At 44.2% G+C, this 20,320-nt stretch overlaps 1 protein-coding gene across 6 annotated transcripts in view; it reads right to left on the reverse strand.

Moving 5' to 3' along the window:
- LOC140398212 (cell adhesion molecule 1-like) overlaps nucleotides 1-15,991 on the reverse strand; it is a 478,240-nt gene extending 462,249 nt beyond the window's left edge. For 4 of the 6 annotated variants that reach the window (XM_072486602.1, XM_072486600.1, XM_072486599.1 and 1 more), the window contains exon 1: nucleotides 15,820-15,986. In XM_072486602.1, the coding sequence (XP_072342703.1) occupies nucleotides 15,820-15,985 (166 nt within the window). In that variant the 5' untranslated portion in view covers nucleotide 15,986. Of the gene's footprint in view, nucleotides 1-15,819 lie in introns of all 6 variants that reach the window. The other 2 variants (XM_072486598.1, XM_072486603.1) reach the window with 2 other exon arrangements.
- Between the last annotated feature and the right edge of the window lie 4,329 nt (nucleotides 15,992-20,320).

Genomic DNA, 20,320 nt, shown 5'->3' on the forward strand with positions numbered 1-20,320 from the left:
TTGCTGTAGATTACCCCCCAAAAAAGTCACTGAATAAATAGAATGCTTCTTGCGACTCTAGTTTGCTCTCCAACACCGGTATCTTGTTCAACAGTGACATTGCTGGTCAGTCACGGAACTGAAGAATCCAAGCATTTTGAGGCTCTGACCAGTGGTGTCACTCTTGGGTAGATTTAGCTCGGTGAAGCAGCAGAAATTTCTGAAACACACTACTGAAATACCCCTATGATTCTCTGGCTGTTCAAAAGACCGTTTTGAACTGAGTAAGCAGTACTGGGCGGCACAGTGGTTAGCACTGTTGCATCACAATGCCAGCGAGCTGGGTTCACTTCCGGCCTTGGGTCACTGTCTGTGCGGAGTTTGCTCGTTCTCTCCACGTCTGTGTGGGTTTCCTCCGGATGCTCCGGTTTCCTCCCACAGTCCAGGGATGTGCAAATCCAGTTACGGGATAGGGCGGGGTGGATGGGGGAGTGGACATGGGTAGGGTGCTCTTTTGAGAGTTGGTGCAGACTTGGTGGGCCAAATAGCCTCCTTCTACACTGTAGGGATTCTATAATACCTCATCATCACCACCACAAGTGATGTTATTCAGCAGTTACTGATAGGGTTAACTCTAGGGTTTAACTGTAAGATCTATTGTTTTTTTCGACACACGGGTTCATGTTATTTGAGAATACTAGAAAATTGGCACATGGAAGGTAGCCTGATGGGGTATGCTTTGATAAAATTACTGGAGAGCTGGACTCTAGAAAACTGGGCGCCAAATTAGCCCTGACATGTTGTTTTTCAACATTTCACTCCAGAAAATGCAAGCCAACAGCACAATGCATGATGAGCTACAAGCTGGGAAAAATATGGAGGGGAAGGAGGTAGAAAAGCAAGACAGGCAAAAAAAGGAGAAAGAGGATAAAACAATGGGGGGGGGGGAAGAGAAAAAAACCCCACTCAATCCCCAATTTGTCCTTTTGATGTGGTTATTGCTTAATCAGTAAGCTACGACTGGATTCGCCACCATGGATGTCCATCATTCTAGGAACGCATAGGGGCAACGCAAACTCCATTTGGCCACTCAATTTCCATTCCCTGTAATGTTCTCACATATGCCAACCAAGATCAGGAATTCAGAGTGGTGAGTCAATGCTTTGAACCTGCCTAGGTCTACATCAGAGCAACATGCTCCAGCATTGTTGTGGCTTTGAATACAGTAAGCTCAGCTAATTGATAGCAACTCAAATTTAATACTGCCTTAGAAAGTAAACCTGGGACTAAATTTTTATATCACATTTTATCAGTGATGCGAACAATGGACTCTCACAGCAGTTGTCTCCCACTTCAATAAACTCTGCAAGGGTGCTACCAAACCTTATACTCGCTCCACTCCTAATATCGTCTTCAGATATATTTGGAAAAGTTCATCAAAACAGAAGCCTAAATTTTTCAATAATCAGATGTTCAATACTTTTTTAATTGTTTTCGTAACAGTGTCTAAATCCACAGAATCAGAGAATTTCTACAGTGCAGAAAGAGGCTCAGCGACTCCATACCGACCCTCTGACAGAGAGCCCTACCTAGGCCCACTTCTCCCACCCTATCCCCGTAACCCTACCTAACCTACACAAAATTTAGAGTGGCTAATTATTTTTATTTTTCTAATTAAGGGGCAATTTAGCGTGGCCAATCCACCTAACCTGTACACCTTTGGGTTGTGGGGGTGAAACCCACGCAGACACGGGGAGAATGTGCAAACTTCACACAGACAGTGACCCAGAGCCGAGATTCGAACCCAGGTCCTCAGCGCCGCAATCCCAGTGCTAACCACTGCGCCACATGCCGCCCAACCTACACATACCTGGACATTAAAGGACAGTGTTAACGTGGCTAATCCACCTAACTGCACATGAAATGAAATGAAAATTGCTTATTGTCACAAGTAGGCTTCAAATGAAGTTACTGTGAAAAGCCCCTAGTCGCCACATTCCGGCGCCTGTTTGGGGAGGCTGGTACAGGAATTGAACCGTGCTGTTGGCCTGCTTTCAAAGCCAGCGATTTAGCCCTGTGCTAAACCAGCATCTTCGGACTGTGGGGGAAACCGGAGCACCCGGAGGAAACCCTCGCAGAGATGGGGAGAATGTGCAGACTCCATACAGACAGCCATCCAAGGCCAGCATTGAACCTGGGCCCCTGGTGCTGTGAGGCAGCAGTGCTAACCACTGTGCCGCCATATGAACCAGCTATAAAGTAGTCTTGCAGGATCTACAAGTAATCTAACAGAAATAAATCAATCGAATACAAGAGAGGACAATTTAACTTGGGCGACCCAGATTAGTTCGCCAACAGGAGGCCGGCTAGAGAACTCTGTGCTCAGCATGTTTACCCTGCCAGCATACAGCAGTGCAACCAGGAAGATCCCTGGTTAAATTCCCCCAGTCTGACCTCAAGAAGGGTGACAGCAGGATGATTAGAATGGCCATTCCAACCACTGCTGCTACATTAGGAAGGGGGGGGGGGGGGGTGGTGTTTGGGGGTTTGTAGAGGAAAAGAATAGACAACAATAAGATCAACTGTAGAACAACCATGCCTACTGTTATTCACCATCCACCACCAGACTTTGAACAGCTGTCACTCAGCATGGTGTCAGGCACTGGTGGATAATACAATGCATAATAACATTTCAAAACAGCAGCTTATTCTGAAAGGAACAAAAATCTAATCGAAAAGCTTTCCCTTTCAGCAGAAATAGCTGAACAGGACTTACAGGAAAAATAATTGCGGTAATTTACTTGCAAAAGCTAAATGGTAAATTTGTATGAGTTGCTCTCTCAACAAGTTTTAACAATAAATGTAATACATAAACGTGCATTACCTCCACTAAAAAGGGAGCACATAACATTGATGTCCCACTATAACATGTTCCCTTTCTTCCAGTGATTATTAAAAAAACAGCAATACACAAATTTCACCGCATAACCATGTTTTAAATTAGTTTATGGTCATTTCCTTAAAGTTCTGCAATGGGCACAATGATAGGAATCCACAAGGTCTTGTGGCGCAGTGCATGGTGTCCCAGTCTCGGAGTCAGAAACTGTAGATAAGAGTCCCATTCCCAAACATGATGGCCTTGATTCACAACATGACCAAACAGGTTGAGCATCAACCTGCAAATCCTTCCAGCACGCACAAATGGCAGGCGGCAAGAATGGGAGAGATTCCTAGTCAGCCACGTGTTGGAAAGAATGTTGGCGCCCCGACCATCGCTATTCAAAGTTCCAGGCTACAGTGTGCATGTTGCCACACGAGGTGAATGGTAACATGTCACCATCACAGGAATCCTCAGGTTGTTGTTACAGGCAGCCAATTCCAAGTGTCCTTAAAAAACATACAAGTCAGTATTTTTTTTGTTTTTAAATTCTCTTGTTTACTCGATCTCATGAAGAATTTCTTTCACTCCTTTTTTTTGCTCTACCTGTGAAAGACAGATTGCTTCATGTTGGAAAATCTGAAATGGAGTGGGGGAGAGGGAGACCAAAGCCCATTTGTTCATTGTGATAAGACACAAGATTTGAAATTTGTATCCTTGGGCATATTTAACTGATCACTCCGCCCCTCCCCCGCTTCCATTCTGGTTGGCCTTGGGCCAGAGCAGAGGGGAAAAAACTGCTTTCTCTTCCACACCAGCCCCCCCCCACCCCCCCCCCCCCCCCCCCGACGCACACACAAATCATACGTTGAGCACAAAAAAAGATTAATTATATAAGACATGGATGCACGGGTATCACTTTCCTCCACAGACTAAACTTAGAACAGATTTCCCGACACTCGTTGGAATGCAGCAAGAATGAAATATAGCAGTTTGGAGTTATAAACCCCCTTCCTTTAAAACAAAAGAGTTTTGTCACTGCATGTTTTTTTTTTACATTTCAGTCCAATGCCAGCTTTACCCTGGCAACTGCCTTGCTGCCAAATGACTAACTTTGGTCGATTTTTCTTTCACATTTTGAAATTCAAATTTCTAAATTATCGAAAGCCATTTTAAGATCAAGGTAACTATAAAGTATCTCTTATTTCACAACGTGATACTAACCAGTCACAGCGTTTCCTTTGTTTCTCTGAAGTGCTGTTAACTTCCAATGTTACCAATCCCTTGAAACTTAGACTCAGTGAAACTTCACTCACAGCATACATTCTCACACCGAATGCCTCGTTTCCTGCTGTGCACAGTTCTATAGGTATTGACAGCCCTCTGATACTGGGCTCAATTGACAACTCTTTGTTTAACAATCACAAGAACCAGTATGAGACATCAACATTGGGAGTGGGATCAGTTTAACTAATGCCAGAACATGAGCATGTAAAGTACTGATCCAGGAATATTAACTCTGGACGACATAAAAACGTAAATCGTGAGGGCCACACTTAGCCTGGAGGGGAATTTGAAGGGGTTTATGCAAATTACACCTATAATTCATGCAATGTTATCTTCAACAAATGAGAATTTCATCTGAGTTGCGCCATGTAAGTAGGACTGGGTTTCACTGATCACTTGATTTTTCATTTTACTTTATAACAAGTATGCAACAATTCTGTCAATTAAAATTATTTCAATTTTCTATTCACTTACAGCAAGCATCTGCACAATAAAACACTGAAGGAATCTCTAGTCAATGGCTACAATTTAATTTGCTGTAATTGAGATAGAACAGCAATTAATTTTCTGTGATCCAAAAAAAACCCCATTTAATTTATTGCTTTGACAGTTTAAATGAAGAAACAGATTATAGAATTTGCACAAGTAAATAAAGCAGAGATATAACGATGAGACTCCAGGACTTGAGCACAAAATTCCAGACTGACACTCCAGTCCAGTCCCCAGAATGTGCTGCATTGTCAAAGGCGGCGTCTTTCAGGCGAGATGGAAAATAGAGGCCCCATTCACCCTCTCAGGTGGGCGAAAAGGATTCCCGGTCAGGGAAAGCACTTTTTTGTGGGCAGGACAGTAGCACAGTAGTTAGCACTGTTGCTTCACAGCGCCAGGGTCCTAGGTTTGGTTCCCACTTGGGTCACGGTCTGTGTGGAGACTGCACGTTCTCCCCGTGTGGGTTTCCTCCGGGTGCTCCGGTTTCCTCCCACAAGTCCCGAAAGACGTGCTTGTTAGGTGAATTGGACATTTTGGATTCTCCCTCTGTGTACCTGAACAGGCGCCGGAGTGTGGCGACTAGGGGCTTTTCACAGTAGTTTCAATGCAGTGTTAATGTAAGCCTATTTGTGACAATGATAGAGATTGTTATAAGTTACAATTTGGAAGAGGAACATGGCAGATAGCCACAGGATTCATCCCACAATCCATAATTCCAAAACAGGTTTATCAGATCATTGTCACAGTGCTGCCTGTGGGACCTTGCTGCACGCGAGTTACCTGCTGCATTTTAACAATGACAACACTTCAAAAAAAAAGTATTTAATTAGCTGTAAAGCACTTTGACATTGCTGAAAAGCACTGCCGGTAAAAATGCAAGTTGGTGGTCACCAGTGCAAAGTACATTGAAACAGCTCACCATCGTCTTACACCAGAGATTTCACCTTTTTGGTTAGCAAGGCCATTGACGGCAATCTGACGAAACACGTGAATCAAAATTTGACAGTGACAAGACTGCATGGAACGCACGGGCACCAAACAAATTTTACCTGGAGAGTTTGAAATGATAAGCATTTTAAAGATTTAAAGGTGTCCACTTCAACTGCTGAAAACTGCAATGGAGGGCAGCACAGTATCGCAGTGGTTAGCACTGCTGCCTCACAGCGCCGAGGACCCAGGTTCAATCCCGGGTCACTGTCCACGTGGAGTTTGCACATTCTCCCAATGTCTGCGTGGCTCTCGCCCCCACAACCCAAAAGATGTACAGGGTTGGTGAATTGGTCACATTTGATTCCCCTTAATTGGATTTTTAAAATTGTGCACTCTAAAAAATTTTTTAAAAAAGAAACTGAAATTGAAATGGTGAAGTTAATAAACGGCAGAGAAAATTATCTCAAGGTACTTATTTGTAGTTCATGAAAAGACTAGATTTGCAGCTAAATGTAATCGGATCCCCTGCCTTAAACTATGAGGCACCTGACATCTCTGCAGGTCATGTATTATGGAAGTTTTAAAAGCACCAGGAATACGACGTGACAATTGAGGAACATTGTTGTTCCTTGGCCATACACAGCACAGCATGCATAGAATCAATTGTGCAGGTGTGCAAGGATACATAGTGTTTCATGATCTGCAACTCTGTTCTCCCTCGCTGTCCCCTAACCAACATATACAGCACGGTAGCACAAGTGGATAGCACTGTGGCTTCACAGCGCCGGGGTCCCAGTTTCGATTCCCCGCTGGGTCACTGTCTGTGCAGTCTGCACGTTCTCCGCGAGTCTGCGTGGGTTTCCTCCGGGTGCTCCGGTTTCCTCCCACAGTCCAAAGATGTGCAGGTTAGGTAGATTGGCCATGAAAAATTTCCCTCAGTGTCCAAAACGGTTAGGAGGGGTTATTGGGTTACGGGGATAGGGTGGAAGTGAGGGCTTAAGTGGGTCGGTGCAGACGTGATGGGCCAAATGGCCTCCTTCTGCACTGTATGTTCTATGTTTGTTTAACTGTAATCCATGTATCAATCAGTTGAAATTCACGGTTAATTTCAATGAAATAGTAAATCTCAAAATAGCAAGAAACATACATCTGTCACAATTTTAGCACAGGAAGCAATGCTCAGCTGAATACTTATCAATACCAAGTACCATGGCAGTTGCGTTCCAACAATTAAAAGGCTCAAAACTGCAATCTGAGCGAGTTGCACGAAAATCGGCTTCTGCCCACCTCAACCAAGCCTCTACGGCCATTGCTCCTCCTCACCCGCCCCCGCACTGAAATAACCCAACATCACCCAGTCACACATGTGCTACCTTTTACACATTAACTACAAAATGTGTACAGTTGCACCCAGCAGATTGACCATTGAAGATAAATACACTTATGCCACTAACTGGTTGCAGTGTTTTGGTACACAACGTGTGGCAAGTTCATATGTGGAAGTTTTTTTCAAAAAACAACTCACACCTGCTGGACAACTATCAAAATTTCTAAACTGTGCAGGAACGGGTTATCCATTCAAAATGACACTTACAGTCAAAGGTCGAGAAACAGGAGATCAGAGTAGGCAACAAAACAAGTTAAACATTTAAAAACAAAACAGGAATTTCTGCTCCCTCATAAAGACATTTGCTACCAGCATAAGGATGCAACTGTGGAAGTTAGCAATAGCAGGCCTGGTAGCAGCGGTTTCAGGCCTGCGAGCTCTTTTTCGGTAAAACTGCAAATGCCAAAAAATGGACAGTAGCATTAAATCAAAGTCGTGAGCTTCTATTAATAGATGAATAGTAACTGCGAAGAATCAAAGCTAAAAATTGTCACCTCTAAAACCAAGAGGATGAAATAAGCTTCAGGGCTTGCATTACACAGCAAGCTGAATAAACCAAGGAAAAACTGCTGAAACCATTAATTTCTGCTCTGAAGGGAGCCCCGCACTTAGGACTTCATTACTCCTGGAAACAGAATTTTGACTGAATTACATGGTCTTCATTAACATTACATCAAAACAGTCACGTGCATATAACAATACATTGTTAGACCCTCTCCTGCCACCCCACTGCCCTCAAAATCTCTGGATACCTTGGGCAAGCAGCCATGCTAAGCATATCTAAATGCCATAGAAGGCCACGTACTGTACAAGTAGGAATAATAAATCCATTTGAAAATTAGTTGGGCGAGGGGGGGATGGAAAGTACTAATTTGATATGGGACATGTCATTTTCTACTACTATTAACACACAGCTAGCATTTTTTGTCCAGATATGCTAACACATAATTGTGGCTTTCTGGCCGAACCATTGCTCTACAATTCAAAATGGATTGCCGGGATTACCATCAGTGTGTTTGTTCATCAAAATCTGCATTGAACGTGGTCTTGTTATTTTAAGAAGTGTTTGCCTGGGACAGGTACAATGCGTTAATGAATAGGTCCTGCAACTACACCTCACTGCTTCTTCACTGGCTCAGTAAATGGTCAAGAGAACAGAATTCCCATCAAGATCATCCAAAATCCCAAGTTAAATTAGTTGCTTTCACCCAAAACAACATGGGAGCGGCTGCAGTGGACTTCAGCATCATTAAGTTAAAGGGGACAGTATCAGCGTTGGTTCCCTTTTCTGATTAGGATTCAATAAACACCCCGGCTGAAGCAGCTTTGTGTAGGAATCATGCAAGGGCAGGGAGGCTGTGATGCTCCCTGTTGTTGAACACTCTTTCAGAACTTGTGTGTTTCTTCAGGTGAAGGAGAAACCAGGGATGAATTAGCGCCCATGGCATTAAGACCCAACAAGGAGTCAAACCTAGGGAAGGAGAGATGGAAAACGTTCACAAGAAAAAGAAACCTGCCAATTAATTCCCTAGGGAATTATTCAATTGGTCTATGAAAAGGAACCTGTCCTCTGAAAATTGAATACAGAATACAGCAAACTGAAGATAACAAACCAAGCGGCAACTAATAACCCACTTCATAACTATTAAATCATGTATTATTCTCAAAACATTAATTAGCAAAATAATTTAACAATTAAAAAAGTGACGTTGCAATCTTAACAAATTTGGATGCATTGGATTCAAATTTTGCACTTTAATTTAACATTTTCCCAACATACAACTTAATTGAGAGGTTAAATGCGTTACTAATGGTATTTTAAATAATATGATCACAGGTTACCATTTTTAAAAGTAACCATTTGCCATATTTTTTCAAGTTTTTTTTTCAAAATTGCCTTGTGAATTTGTTTCAACTCAAGCCGCCAAGTATCAGTTCAGATTTAATGGACCCAGTATCGGACATTCACTCTTTGGTTTCACAAGAATAGTTTTTAAAAAAGAGGGGGAAGGAATGAAAAGGTTTGTTGCACTTGGCCGGACCCTTCTCTATAGCTGAATTTATACAATCCCATAAACTGACCAGGCCACACTTAAAAATAGCACCCCAATAAAGATTAGTTAGTACCTCCAATAGGAAAACAGAAGATGGTCAGTCTCAACTTTGATTTCAGACAAATTTGCCTGTGATTTTGCTCATAGCAAGGCTCAACTTTGATTTCAGACAAATTTGCCTGTGATTTTGCACGTAGCAAGATCCCACGATCAACAACGCAAGGGACGAATCGATCAGTGAGTCTGCTTCGTGGTGGCGCAAGTTGAAGGATGAATTTGACCAGCGTGCTTCAAGCAATCCATTCTTTGAATAGCACTACATCTACATCCATTGGTGCAGGCAGACTTGGTTTGGGATCTCCTCCAAAAGGTTGACACACCAGAAACCACTTACTGCAGCATCAACCTCATCTCCGTGCTTGAATCACTATGTGGGGCTGGAAGCCACAATCTTTTAATAAAGAAAACAAGAGCATTACAAATTCCAGAACACTGGAATTGCTCATGGAGTGAATGTCAGTGGTACTTCTGCACTGTATTCTAGATAAAATAGTTTTGTCAGGTATGACCTATACTTCAGTAAGAGCTTTCCACAGCACCTTAAAAATCAAAAACACTCCTTCAGTTGATGTTAAGTGCTACATCTATGCAGACAATCCAAAGTCGTTCTGGTCACTTATCTAAAACAACTCAATTTTGATTCAAGGAGCAGCCCAATAAAACAGGACAAGGTCTGTTTATTCTTTCTCAAGCAGTTGGTAATGGAGAACACTGCAGGTTCAGCAAAGCCCGAAAGATGACGGAATTATATTTGGTGTGATGCACAAGTTGCTTTTTCAGAGGCACTGTTGGCAGGTATTTAGAACTGAAGGCTCCCAAAATATGTTATTTCCAAATCTGAGACATTGGGGCTTCCTGTTAATTTTTCCAAATTTTAAGGCTAGAAGACTTTTTTTTTTAAATGCCCAGCGCGGCTAGTGTAAATAGAATGTTATTGAATGAAACCCTACAGGGAACTCCAGGATTGTTGGGGCTATTTTCCTCTTCAGACTTCAGCCCATTTCTCCTGCAAGATTCACGGTGTAATATTTTTGAACATGATTTGATCAGACAGTGACTAACAGCTGAGTCTGTCCCAGGCAATGCACAACAACAAAAGAACCCCCTGGCCATATGAACCATGACTGGATTGGAATTTCACAATGTCTGATACAGCACTGGACATGGACACCATAGTTGGGTAATATCCGCCTCAGCAGTGGCCCGAAAAAGAAATAGGGTTGCCAACTGTATTCCTGGAGGTTTCATCACATGACTAGCCCCCATTTTCCTGTCATTGGTCATTCAATACACCCATCCTTGTGACACACTGCATCCCTACACCAAATGGAAAGCAAAAACACTCCCAACAACTGCATGATACTTGAATGTCGGCCATAAGAGGAACATTTTTTTTTTAAATGCCCTGCTGATTTTCTCCAGGGTTGCACACAGAGGTGACCTGGGGATTGCTTTTCAATTCCCGGAGACTCCAGGCCAATCCTGGAGGGTTGGCAACCCTAGAAATCGTGTGTATAGAAATCCTGGTGGTAACCTGGAACTGCTGTGCCAGGAATAATATTTGTTTTGACACTCGCATCAATTTCTGACCTTAGAAAATGTATTTTATGTATTAAAAACACAGCCATCTCTCCTAGGTTTTATACAGAATAAAAACGGCATCACTGGAATACACTGAGTAAGCAACAGGCTCATGATTGATTGCAGAAAAGGATGAATAACATTCCTCTGCTGGTAAGAAGGCAGAATGTTACAAGCTAGCATTGTCTCCAAGCAGCAATGTTTCATTCAGGACACTGGAAAGATTTCCTGTACAGTGACCCATTAGAGTTGACTAAAGCCCTCCCCATTCTCTAAAAGCACACCATACCAATGTGACCTCCCACCCAATTCTTAAAAAAAGAATACACGATCACCACCCCCACAAGCAAACTAATCATTTGTTGCCATTGAGCAGGAGTGTTTTGTAACTCCAGAATAAGTTTCAATCACATCCCTCATCAGAATTCGACTACGAGTTCACCAGCGCAGAGACTGCCAGACAGGGGGGGAAAAACAGAACTAAAGGCTGACACTTTTCGCAGTTCTAACCTTCACACACAAAAAGCACACCAACTGCAGCTGCACCACAAGGTGTTGGGCATTTGGCTCCTGATCAAAGTATCAAGGCTTATATTCCCTCCTGTTTGCTCATGTCCTTCCTCAGCTGGATCCGTTCCAGCGATTCCTGCCAAGCCACTGGAAGGAATATTGCACACACCTCAGGAACTCTGCTTGGTAAACCAGCTTAATGACTACAACTCAATCAATACTGCACTTACACTGGTGTGCCCAAACTGCAGTCTGTGGGTCACATACAGCTTCCATGGCATGTCTTTTGCAGGTGGATTTCTTGCTCCCCATTTTGCCTTGCTTGAATTTCATGGATTTAGACATTAAGACATTTAGACATTAAGAAAGGGTTGTTCTCAGAAATTGGTGCCTCATGCAAACAGGATTGTGTTAGGTTTAAGTTAACAAGAAACTTGAATGTGGCATCCCTCGATCACTCAAGTAGACCATGAAGGCAAAAATAATGGTGGGATATTCCAGTGTGAGTGCAGAGAATGGCTCCCTCCAAGACACCAGTAAGCAGCATGCTGAGGCAGCAGAGACAAGAGAAACAAATTGAAAGTATGCTTTTTGTTAACATAATCATGGAAATTTGTCAATTCCAATCTGCTTTTGCAGTAAAGTGCCTTTAAATGGCTCTTGTAGCATCAGTAAATATTCGTCAGTAGTGCCTCCAACTACTTTGGTATACAATGCTCATTTAACACTTTTTCAATTCCAGTCTGAAAAGGATTAATTATGCATCAACAGCATAAATAAGCTGGTGGATGGGTTTATAAACATTTCGATGGGCTCAGTATTACAACATGCAATAGAAAAGACAATCAGAATTTAGGAACTAAACAAAATGTTTTGGATTCCTTAGACAACTGCAGCTATCTGCATTAAAGCCGCATGTAATACTGGAGTAAACATCGTAATAATAGGAGCTCCATGGAATCTCACTAGCTGTGAGAGTGCTTTCTCCTGGACAAAAATAATCGATACCGTGCACACCATCAAAAAGTAAAATATTTCAAAAGCAAGCTACGTGGCCTTGATCCCTGACCGAAAGTTCCCAAGAAAAATTAACATCTCGGTGACTGATTGTAAGCTACTGACTCTGGCGACTCAAAGCTACCATGAGTCTTCCTTACAGACAAATTGCTGTATTCTAAAATTGCTATATTCCCAAGTTGTACTAACCAGCAGTCTCGAGCCAGTCTATTTGCAATTGCAACAGTAAAATGCTAGTGCCTTTCAAGTTTAAAAAGAAAAATGATTCACTAATTAGAACAATTGATTCCAAGCCAGTGTACAGTGTCAATAAAGGGGCTATAGAAAGTACAGGGGGGGGGGGGGGGGGGGGGACACGAAAACAACCAAACATTAACCAGCTGAAAAAGCATTTGTCAACTTCAGTGATGGTCTTAAGATTCTGATTTTCTGCAGCCAAATCTCTCCCAACACAACACAGCTATCCAGAGAAAGCTTTTCCCAAAATGAATTGAAAGCACAAATAAAACGCTGCGAGGCTTTGATATGGGGAGATGAAAGAAATTTAATACGGGCCTATCAGGAAAGAGGCTCCCAGGTAACAAATTTGCCCTGTTAAATGGCAGTGCTGCAAGACAGTCAGAACCCCACAGAAACACATGAAGGCGGACAGAGCTGGACAAGTCCCCTTTTTACAAACCAAAAAAGTAAAAAGAATCTGCATTTCCTCCCCTGTGCGGATCAGTGAAATAAACTTCACAACATCCCCATATGTTGTCGTATATTCCCCTCTATGCGAGACGCCTTAACCTCTTCCAGAGAGAGAGAAAAAAACGTAACAGCACTCGGATTTATACTGAAGTGTTTGTCACGTCTGATTCTCCCACCCTCTGGAAAGCTCTTCAATAATCCCGGGTATTCCCACACAGAATTTTAAAAAAACAGGGTTTGGTTAAATTCACCATACAACCCCCTCACCCCCCGCAAAAAAAATAAACAGTACGGGCTGAAACAGCCTTGTATCGTGTTCAAAATATAACACCAGTGGGAGCATGGTGGCAGCGATGATATGAAAATGTTGCACAGGGAGTAGGTGGTGCTGGACATTTAGTGGCGTTGACTTATGCCCATTGTATTAAAATGCATCTCCCAGGAAATGTGAATGGCCTCGTGTTTTTTTTTTAACTATTGAAATGAGTACAGTGATCCAGTGTTTTGCACTGATCACAAAGAGCGTTCATTGCGGCGGAGGAAATCATCTACAAAATGCATATGAATACACTCTTTTGTCCACGGGCACTGGCTGCTGTTTCGGGTGTTCTGATTTGTCAAATTCGCAAAGGTCAATCGATAGCGCTCACAATCGACAATGAGGGGCGGGGGGAGGATGTTTCCCCGTCTCTCGCAAGGAAAGGTCGCCGGCAATGTCCCCCCCCCCCCCCTCCCTCCCCACCCCGCCCCCGCAGGCGCGCCGACCCCACTGGACAGTCACCGTAAGGAGCCAGCGGCGACCCTGCTTTGATGAAGCTATCAGCGGCGATGAGCTGGTGTCACTGCCACCTTCACCCACCCTTTCCACAAACAGCTTTGGCAAGCAACACTCCACGATCAAAGTGCAGATGGGCAGGGTGTGTGTGGGGGGAGAGATTCGCCAGTTTCTGGGGATATTGATACTGAAAGTTCGGGGGTGAGGGGAGAAGAGGGACACATGCACAAGCCAGCAGGTCAGGTTTCTCTATCCAACGTGAGAGATGGTCAGAATTCCACAAGAGTGGCGCCAAGTGATTTAAAATGTAAAAACAAACAAAAAAAAAGGACAATCCACACGGGTCAGGAAAATGATGCACAAAATGCATTGATCGGTGAAATTGTAAACCTGAGTGTTTGGAGGATGGGTCGATCGCGTTTTGAAACCAAAAAGAAAAGAAAAACAGGATTTGGAAGTGGAGACAACCCCCCACCCCCCTCCCTCCCTTTTCACACAATCCAGGAATTAATTCGCTCTTATCTCTTCCTTGGGAGAGTTCAACGGCGGACTGGGGAATAGCATTGCCGCTGCGTTTGAAATCGCACGGAGGGGGATTTCTCTAGCGGGAACCCGAACACAGATTTTTTTAAAATTGAAATACTGCTCCAGATTTTGCATTCGGAAACGATGTTAAAAAAAAATTAAATGCTCGGTCCAGTTCGAGAGCGCAGAAAGGCGAGACGAAGGAAAAAGAAAAAGTTTTGAAAAGCGGTAAAGCTCCTCTGCGCGCTTTCATGTCGATTTTAATCACATCAAATCATGATTATTAATTTTAACGCTAACCGCCCCCCCCCCTCACCCAGCTGCTTGAAGCAGAGCTCTCCCTCCCTTCGATAGCTTCGCACTGTGGGCTGTTACCCACGGTGCGGAAGAGACGGGACCGCTGTGAGCTGACAAAAGGGTTAAAAAAGAGAGGGAAGTGGCGATGGGCTTCAGTAATCGCCTTGCAAACAAAGGGTTGAGGAACAGAGAGGGAGAGGGTGGAAAAGGCGGGCTTCCCGTGTCTCCTTCCACGAGCATTTTTTTTTTAAAATGAGGGTGAAACCCGCTGGAAAGGAAATTTCACATCGTTTAATAAACCGTAGACAGAAAGCCATTTATGTATCCACTTGTTGTGCCTTCAGTCGATACCGCGCGGGGAGGAGGGGAAATTGACATCTAGTCATTGCAACAGCTTGCCAGCCTTGGCATTTCACATCAGTTTCAATCTCACTCTGTTAACAGGGCAGAGCAGAGCGCCGGCAAGCGAGAGGGCAAAGTGGATCGAGAGATTCCCTCTCAAGTCGCAGTTTGGTCGATTTTCTCATGTTTAGAAAAAAAAAAGACAAGGCTTCCTTGAGCAACATCGCCCTCCCCGCTTGCAATGCCCAGCTACCTGAACTGCCAGCCACTCCAGTGTACAAAGTACAATCATATATCTAGCAAGGGGGGGGGGGGGGGGAGGTTAAAAAAAAACCCATCCTAAACCGTTCCCCCAACTTTTCACAGTTCCATGCATTTCATTCTACAATCGTGCCAATGTCTATCGATACACAGCACTTCCAGAGGCCACACGATGGCAAACAAAATAACTTGTCAGTCAGACACAATCTCCGGAGCGTCTCGCTTGTAAATAAAACTCCTTCCCTCTCCAACGCCAGAGTGCTGCTGAGATTTCCCCTGCCTGCTTCCCAGGGCTTGCAAAAGTTCCAATTGAGAAACACACACACACAGGTTTCATGTTGCCAATCGTCGCTTCGTTTCAAGCTTGTTTTTTTTGCCCGAAATCAAAATTGAAAAGAAGGGGAAAGAGAACTTTGGTGGGATTGAACTCGAGATTGAGGTGGTGGTGGTGGGGGGGGGGGGGGGGGTTGGATCAGACAGCTCAAACAGCAACACATTTCAGCTCTCCTTTTCTCTCTCATTCCCCTCTTCCTCGAGCATATGTTTCCCCTCTTTTTTTTGCCGTTTGTTTCGTCTCTCTCTCTCTCTCTCCCCTAATCCCCTGGATGTATCCTTTCTTGACTGGCTGCTGTTATCCTTCCCTTACACCCCACTCCCTACTTCTTCTTCACCTCCTTCACCACCCTCCACCCCCTTCTCCACCCTCACCCCCTCCTCCTCCACCACCACCACCACCGCCACCCTCCCCCCTGCTTACCTTTCCCGATGATAAGTGCCCACACGGCCAGGCAGAGGAGATGGTGGGAAGCAGCAGAGATAGAAACAGCAGCAGCGCCGGGCATCGCGAACGCCATGTTGAACATACACCTGCCTGTGTGCGGAGCGGAGCCGAGCGGAGTGGCGGCGCTGCCCCGCCTCCGCATGCTAATCACCGCCTAATCAGATGATAATCAGATGCTAATGAGATGCTAATTGCACGGACTGGAACGGCACAGAATGGAAATGGATGGCGGAATATGCATCAGCCAAATTGGAGGGAGGGAGGGAAGAGGGCAAAAGCAAAGAACCAGAAGAAGGGGGAGGGGAAAAAATGAGCCCTCCAAACTATGGCACCTCCCTTTCTCTGCCCTAACGGACTATCTTGCCCTTTCTCTCTTTATGAAGCCCAGATTTTTTTTCCAATTTAACATTACTAAAGACTTGTGCTCATCAGTTCCTGGCAAACTCCCACTTGGAAAACCTAGGCTGGGTGGTTGGGGGGGGGGGGGTTAAGAGATTTCGACCCTGTCTTGAGGTAGGTAGGAGTGTGGCTGAGTGAGGGGAAGGTTCTTGAGTCTCTTGATTTCCCCTTTCAATGGCAGGGGGGAAGTGGTTAAATAAAAAGAAGCTCTGTCACATTTTGGAGGGGGAATCAGGGATTTTGCTCCCGTTCGAAACAAGTTGGGTGAACTAGTCCTCTGAACAAGTTCAAGGTTTAATCCCCAATCTGAGTCAGTGAGCACATCTCCCCGGTGGCAGCTTTCAGGCGAAGAGTCTGAGGAAAAAGAAGTGTGTGTCTTTGGGGGGGGGGGGGGGGGGGTAAGATTTTTATTCTAAGGAAATGGGGTGGGGTCAGGGAGGGTGTACGGTTTTGATCAATTTCTCTCCTAATGGCTCTGCAGGTTAGATGGCTTTTGTTTCGGTGCAACATCGTGGGCCGAAGGCCCTGTACTGCGTTGTATCGTTCTATGTTCTATGTTCTAACCTCTCTTCCAAAATGTGCCTCTCGGATATTGAAGGGGGATAATGTACAGCCCATGAGAATACATTTCTCGCCCCACTTAGCTGACTTAAGCAAGCTACAGTGCACTCACATGAACCACTCCGTGTAGAGGAGTAGATGATGAGAAGAACTATGAAGAACAAGGGGAAGATTTCCCCAGTTATCCAGTCTAGTGCCTATCCCTGATGAGCGTGTCTAAAGACAGGTGATCGTGTGGTTATTATATTATATATTTTTGGGGAGGCGCTTTCTCTGTGTAAATTGGTTGCCATTACAATAGTGGCTTCTCCAGGAAGCATCTTGGGTTACTATATATTAACCCCCGCCCCCACGATTTGGCATAATATAGATTAACCTTCCCCCCACACCATCTTATCCAACTTCCCTTCCATTACCCTTTCTCCACTTTGCTTCCCCCTTCCCTTACATCTACATCTGTCAGAGTTTACCCTCTGATGTCAGTTTTTCTGCTGTTTGACCTTTCACATCTTTTGTCCTCTCTGGGGACTGCCATTAGCACTCTTTCCCCTTGGTTTCTGTGGCCTTTAGCATCCGGTTTCCCTGGGTTTCTGTGGCTATGACTCATCTTTCATTCTCACTCCACAGTATAAATATTTCCCACTTTCTCTATCTGTTAGCTTTGACAAAGCCATTGGACTCGAAACGTTAGCTCTTTTCTCTCCCTACAGATGTTGCCAGACCTGCTGAGATTTTCCTTTTTTTTGATCTTGGGTTACTCGAGGGTTTATACCCTGGTTTTGAGGAGACAAGCTCTAACTCTTCTTCAGCTAGAATGGGGATCAAACCCCACGCTGTTGCCAACAGAGACAACCAGCTCTTACTCTCCCCCCCCCCCCACCCCCCCCCCCTGCAACACCACACACTGGACAGTGTGTTCAGAAACACTTCTTTGGTTGTAAAGCACTTGGGACAAAAGTTATTAATGGTGCCATATAAATGCAAGCCTTTCTTTAAAATTGGAATAACTGTTCAAACAGACGAGAATTCTTGAAATTGGTCTATAGTTCCAGGCTGGGGGAATAGGTGAGATTCTAAAACGTAATAGGGTTAGGAAGCAGCTTTTCTTTGATCAACTGCTGTTTATTCACGTGTTACTGACAAATCCACAGAGTTTGTGCTTTTACTTAATATGGAGTCCATACTTCATGTAGGGACACATGAAGTGCCCCTCAAGTTCCTCAAGTTCAGAGACTTAAATGAATGAATTGGCACTCTCCATGATCCCAATTCAGAGTACGTATGATCTGCCCCTGTCTTACTCCTTTGGGCAGTGGCATGCCTGATTAACTGAAGCTAGAATGGGAGGACGCCACCTTGGAATGACAGATGCAACATACCATCTTCCTATTGTAAGTGAGAATGGCTGATTAACCACTGACTGTGGTACCTTAGAGTGCTATAGACCAAGGATATATGGATCGAGTAACATATTACAAGTTTGCCATATTACACCTGTGTCGACAACGGTGTACAGAGAGAGGGTCAATATTTCAAAATCCATAAACGTGTTGGAACTGATCTATTTGTCTCCAGGTCCTAAAACGCCATGACGGATATAGGATAATCATAACTCGGGAGCTAATTTTAACCTATCCAACTCAGCAGGGCACTGTGATCCGATCGATCAACTGTTTGTTAACTCCAATGGGAAGGAAGTGATGGGGAGTAAGATTCAGCTGCTGGGGAAGAAAAGATGGGGAATCTGCTGTCGCCTGTTTCGTGGCAAGTCGCAGAGCAGGAAGAATATTTGCAGCAAGCTTAGAAAGTGGAACATTAAGGGCGGTAACTCACAGCAGCGATGGTGAAAAGTAAAGATTTCTCGTTAGTGTTAACTGGACACTTGTTGAAACAGGCCATCTCCCAGGTGGAAGGTGTGTGCTCAATCTCAATTCAATGTGGGAATTACCTAGGGCATAAAGCTGCCCCGAATTCTGCTCAAACTGCCAATCCTGCAGAGATAGCTGATGTGGAAAATAGAAAATTGTCCCACTAACACAGTTGACAGTACTTTTCTCAGATGGAGGCTGTAGCAGGTTGTTGGAATGGAGCAGACTAAGCATGATACTGCACCGAAAGGTTAAAACTGACAGTGGGTGTTCAAGCATACAAAACATTCAAAAGTAAATGTTTATTCCCACCGAATCCTTTTTTTAAAATCACTAACTTTAAGGCCTATCGAAGGATTAAATGCACAAAATCCAACAGCATGTAAACAACTGTGAAATCTGATACCTTTTGTACTTTAAAGTTTGATTTTTCTTTAGCGTTAAGAGGTTAAGAGCACAGTGCCCTGCAGTGTGTGTTAGTTGGGCATTACAGAAAGGTGAAACGGAAAAACTGAGACAGAGCAATGCATGGCTGCTCCAGCACATCTCAGAACTATCAGTTGCAAAACAGCTCTGACACAGGTCTGGGAATAGGTTGCTTGAGAATTTTTTCCCAAAGGATCTAGTGATGTGAAGGATTTAAAATGGAGTGGAGGATGAGTTACAAAATCGTACAATTTTTAATGATTTTTAAAATTATGAATTGCAATTATGATCATACTACGTCTGACTTAATTTGAAGTTATTCAAAGAACAAAGAAAAGTACAGCATAGGAACAGGCCCTTCGGCCCTCCAAGCCCGTGCCGACCATGCTGCCCGTCCAAACTAAAATCTTCTGCACTTCCGGGGTCCGTATCCCTCTATTCCCATCCTATTCATGTATTTGTCAAGATGCCCCTTAAACGTCACTATCGTCCCTGCTTCCACCACCTCCTCCGGTAGCGAGTTCCAGGCACCCACTACCCTCTATGTAAAAAACTTGCCTCGTACATCTCCTCTAAACCTTGCCCCTCACACCTTAAACCTATGCCCCCTAGTAATTGACCCCTCTACCCTGGGGAAAAGCCTCTGACTATCCACTCTGCCTATGCCCCTCATAAATTTGTAGACCTCTATCAGGTCGCCCCTCAACCTCCTTCGTTCCAGTGAGAACAAACAAGTTTATTCAACCTCTCCTTATAGCTAATGCCCTCCATACCAGGCAACATCCTGGTAAATCTCTTCTGCACCCTTGCTAAAGCCTCCACATCCTTCTGGTAGTGCGGCAACCAGAATTGAACACTATACTCCAAGTGTGGCCTAACTAAGGTTCTATACAGCTGCAACATGCCAATGTTTATACTCAATGCCCTGGCCAATGAAGGCAAGCATGCCATATGCCTTCTTGACTACCTTCTCCGCCTGTGTTGCCGCTTTCAGTGACCTGTGGACCTGTACACCAAGATCTCTCTGGCTGTCAATAATCTTGAGGGTTCTACCATTCACTGTATATTCCCTACCTGTATTAGACCTTCCAAAATGCATTACCTCACATTTGTCCGGATTAAACTCCATCTGCCATCTCGCCGCCCAAGTCTCCAAATGATCTAAATCCTGCTGTATCCTCTGACAGTCCTCATTGCTATCCGCAATTCCACCAACCTTTGTG

Source organism: Scyliorhinus torazame, chromosome 21, assembly GCF_047496885.1.
Source record: "Scyliorhinus torazame isolate Kashiwa2021f chromosome 21, sScyTor2.1, whole genome shotgun sequence".
Taxonomy (NCBI): Eukaryota; Metazoa; Chordata; class Chondrichthyes; order Carcharhiniformes; family Scyliorhinidae; genus Scyliorhinus; species Scyliorhinus torazame.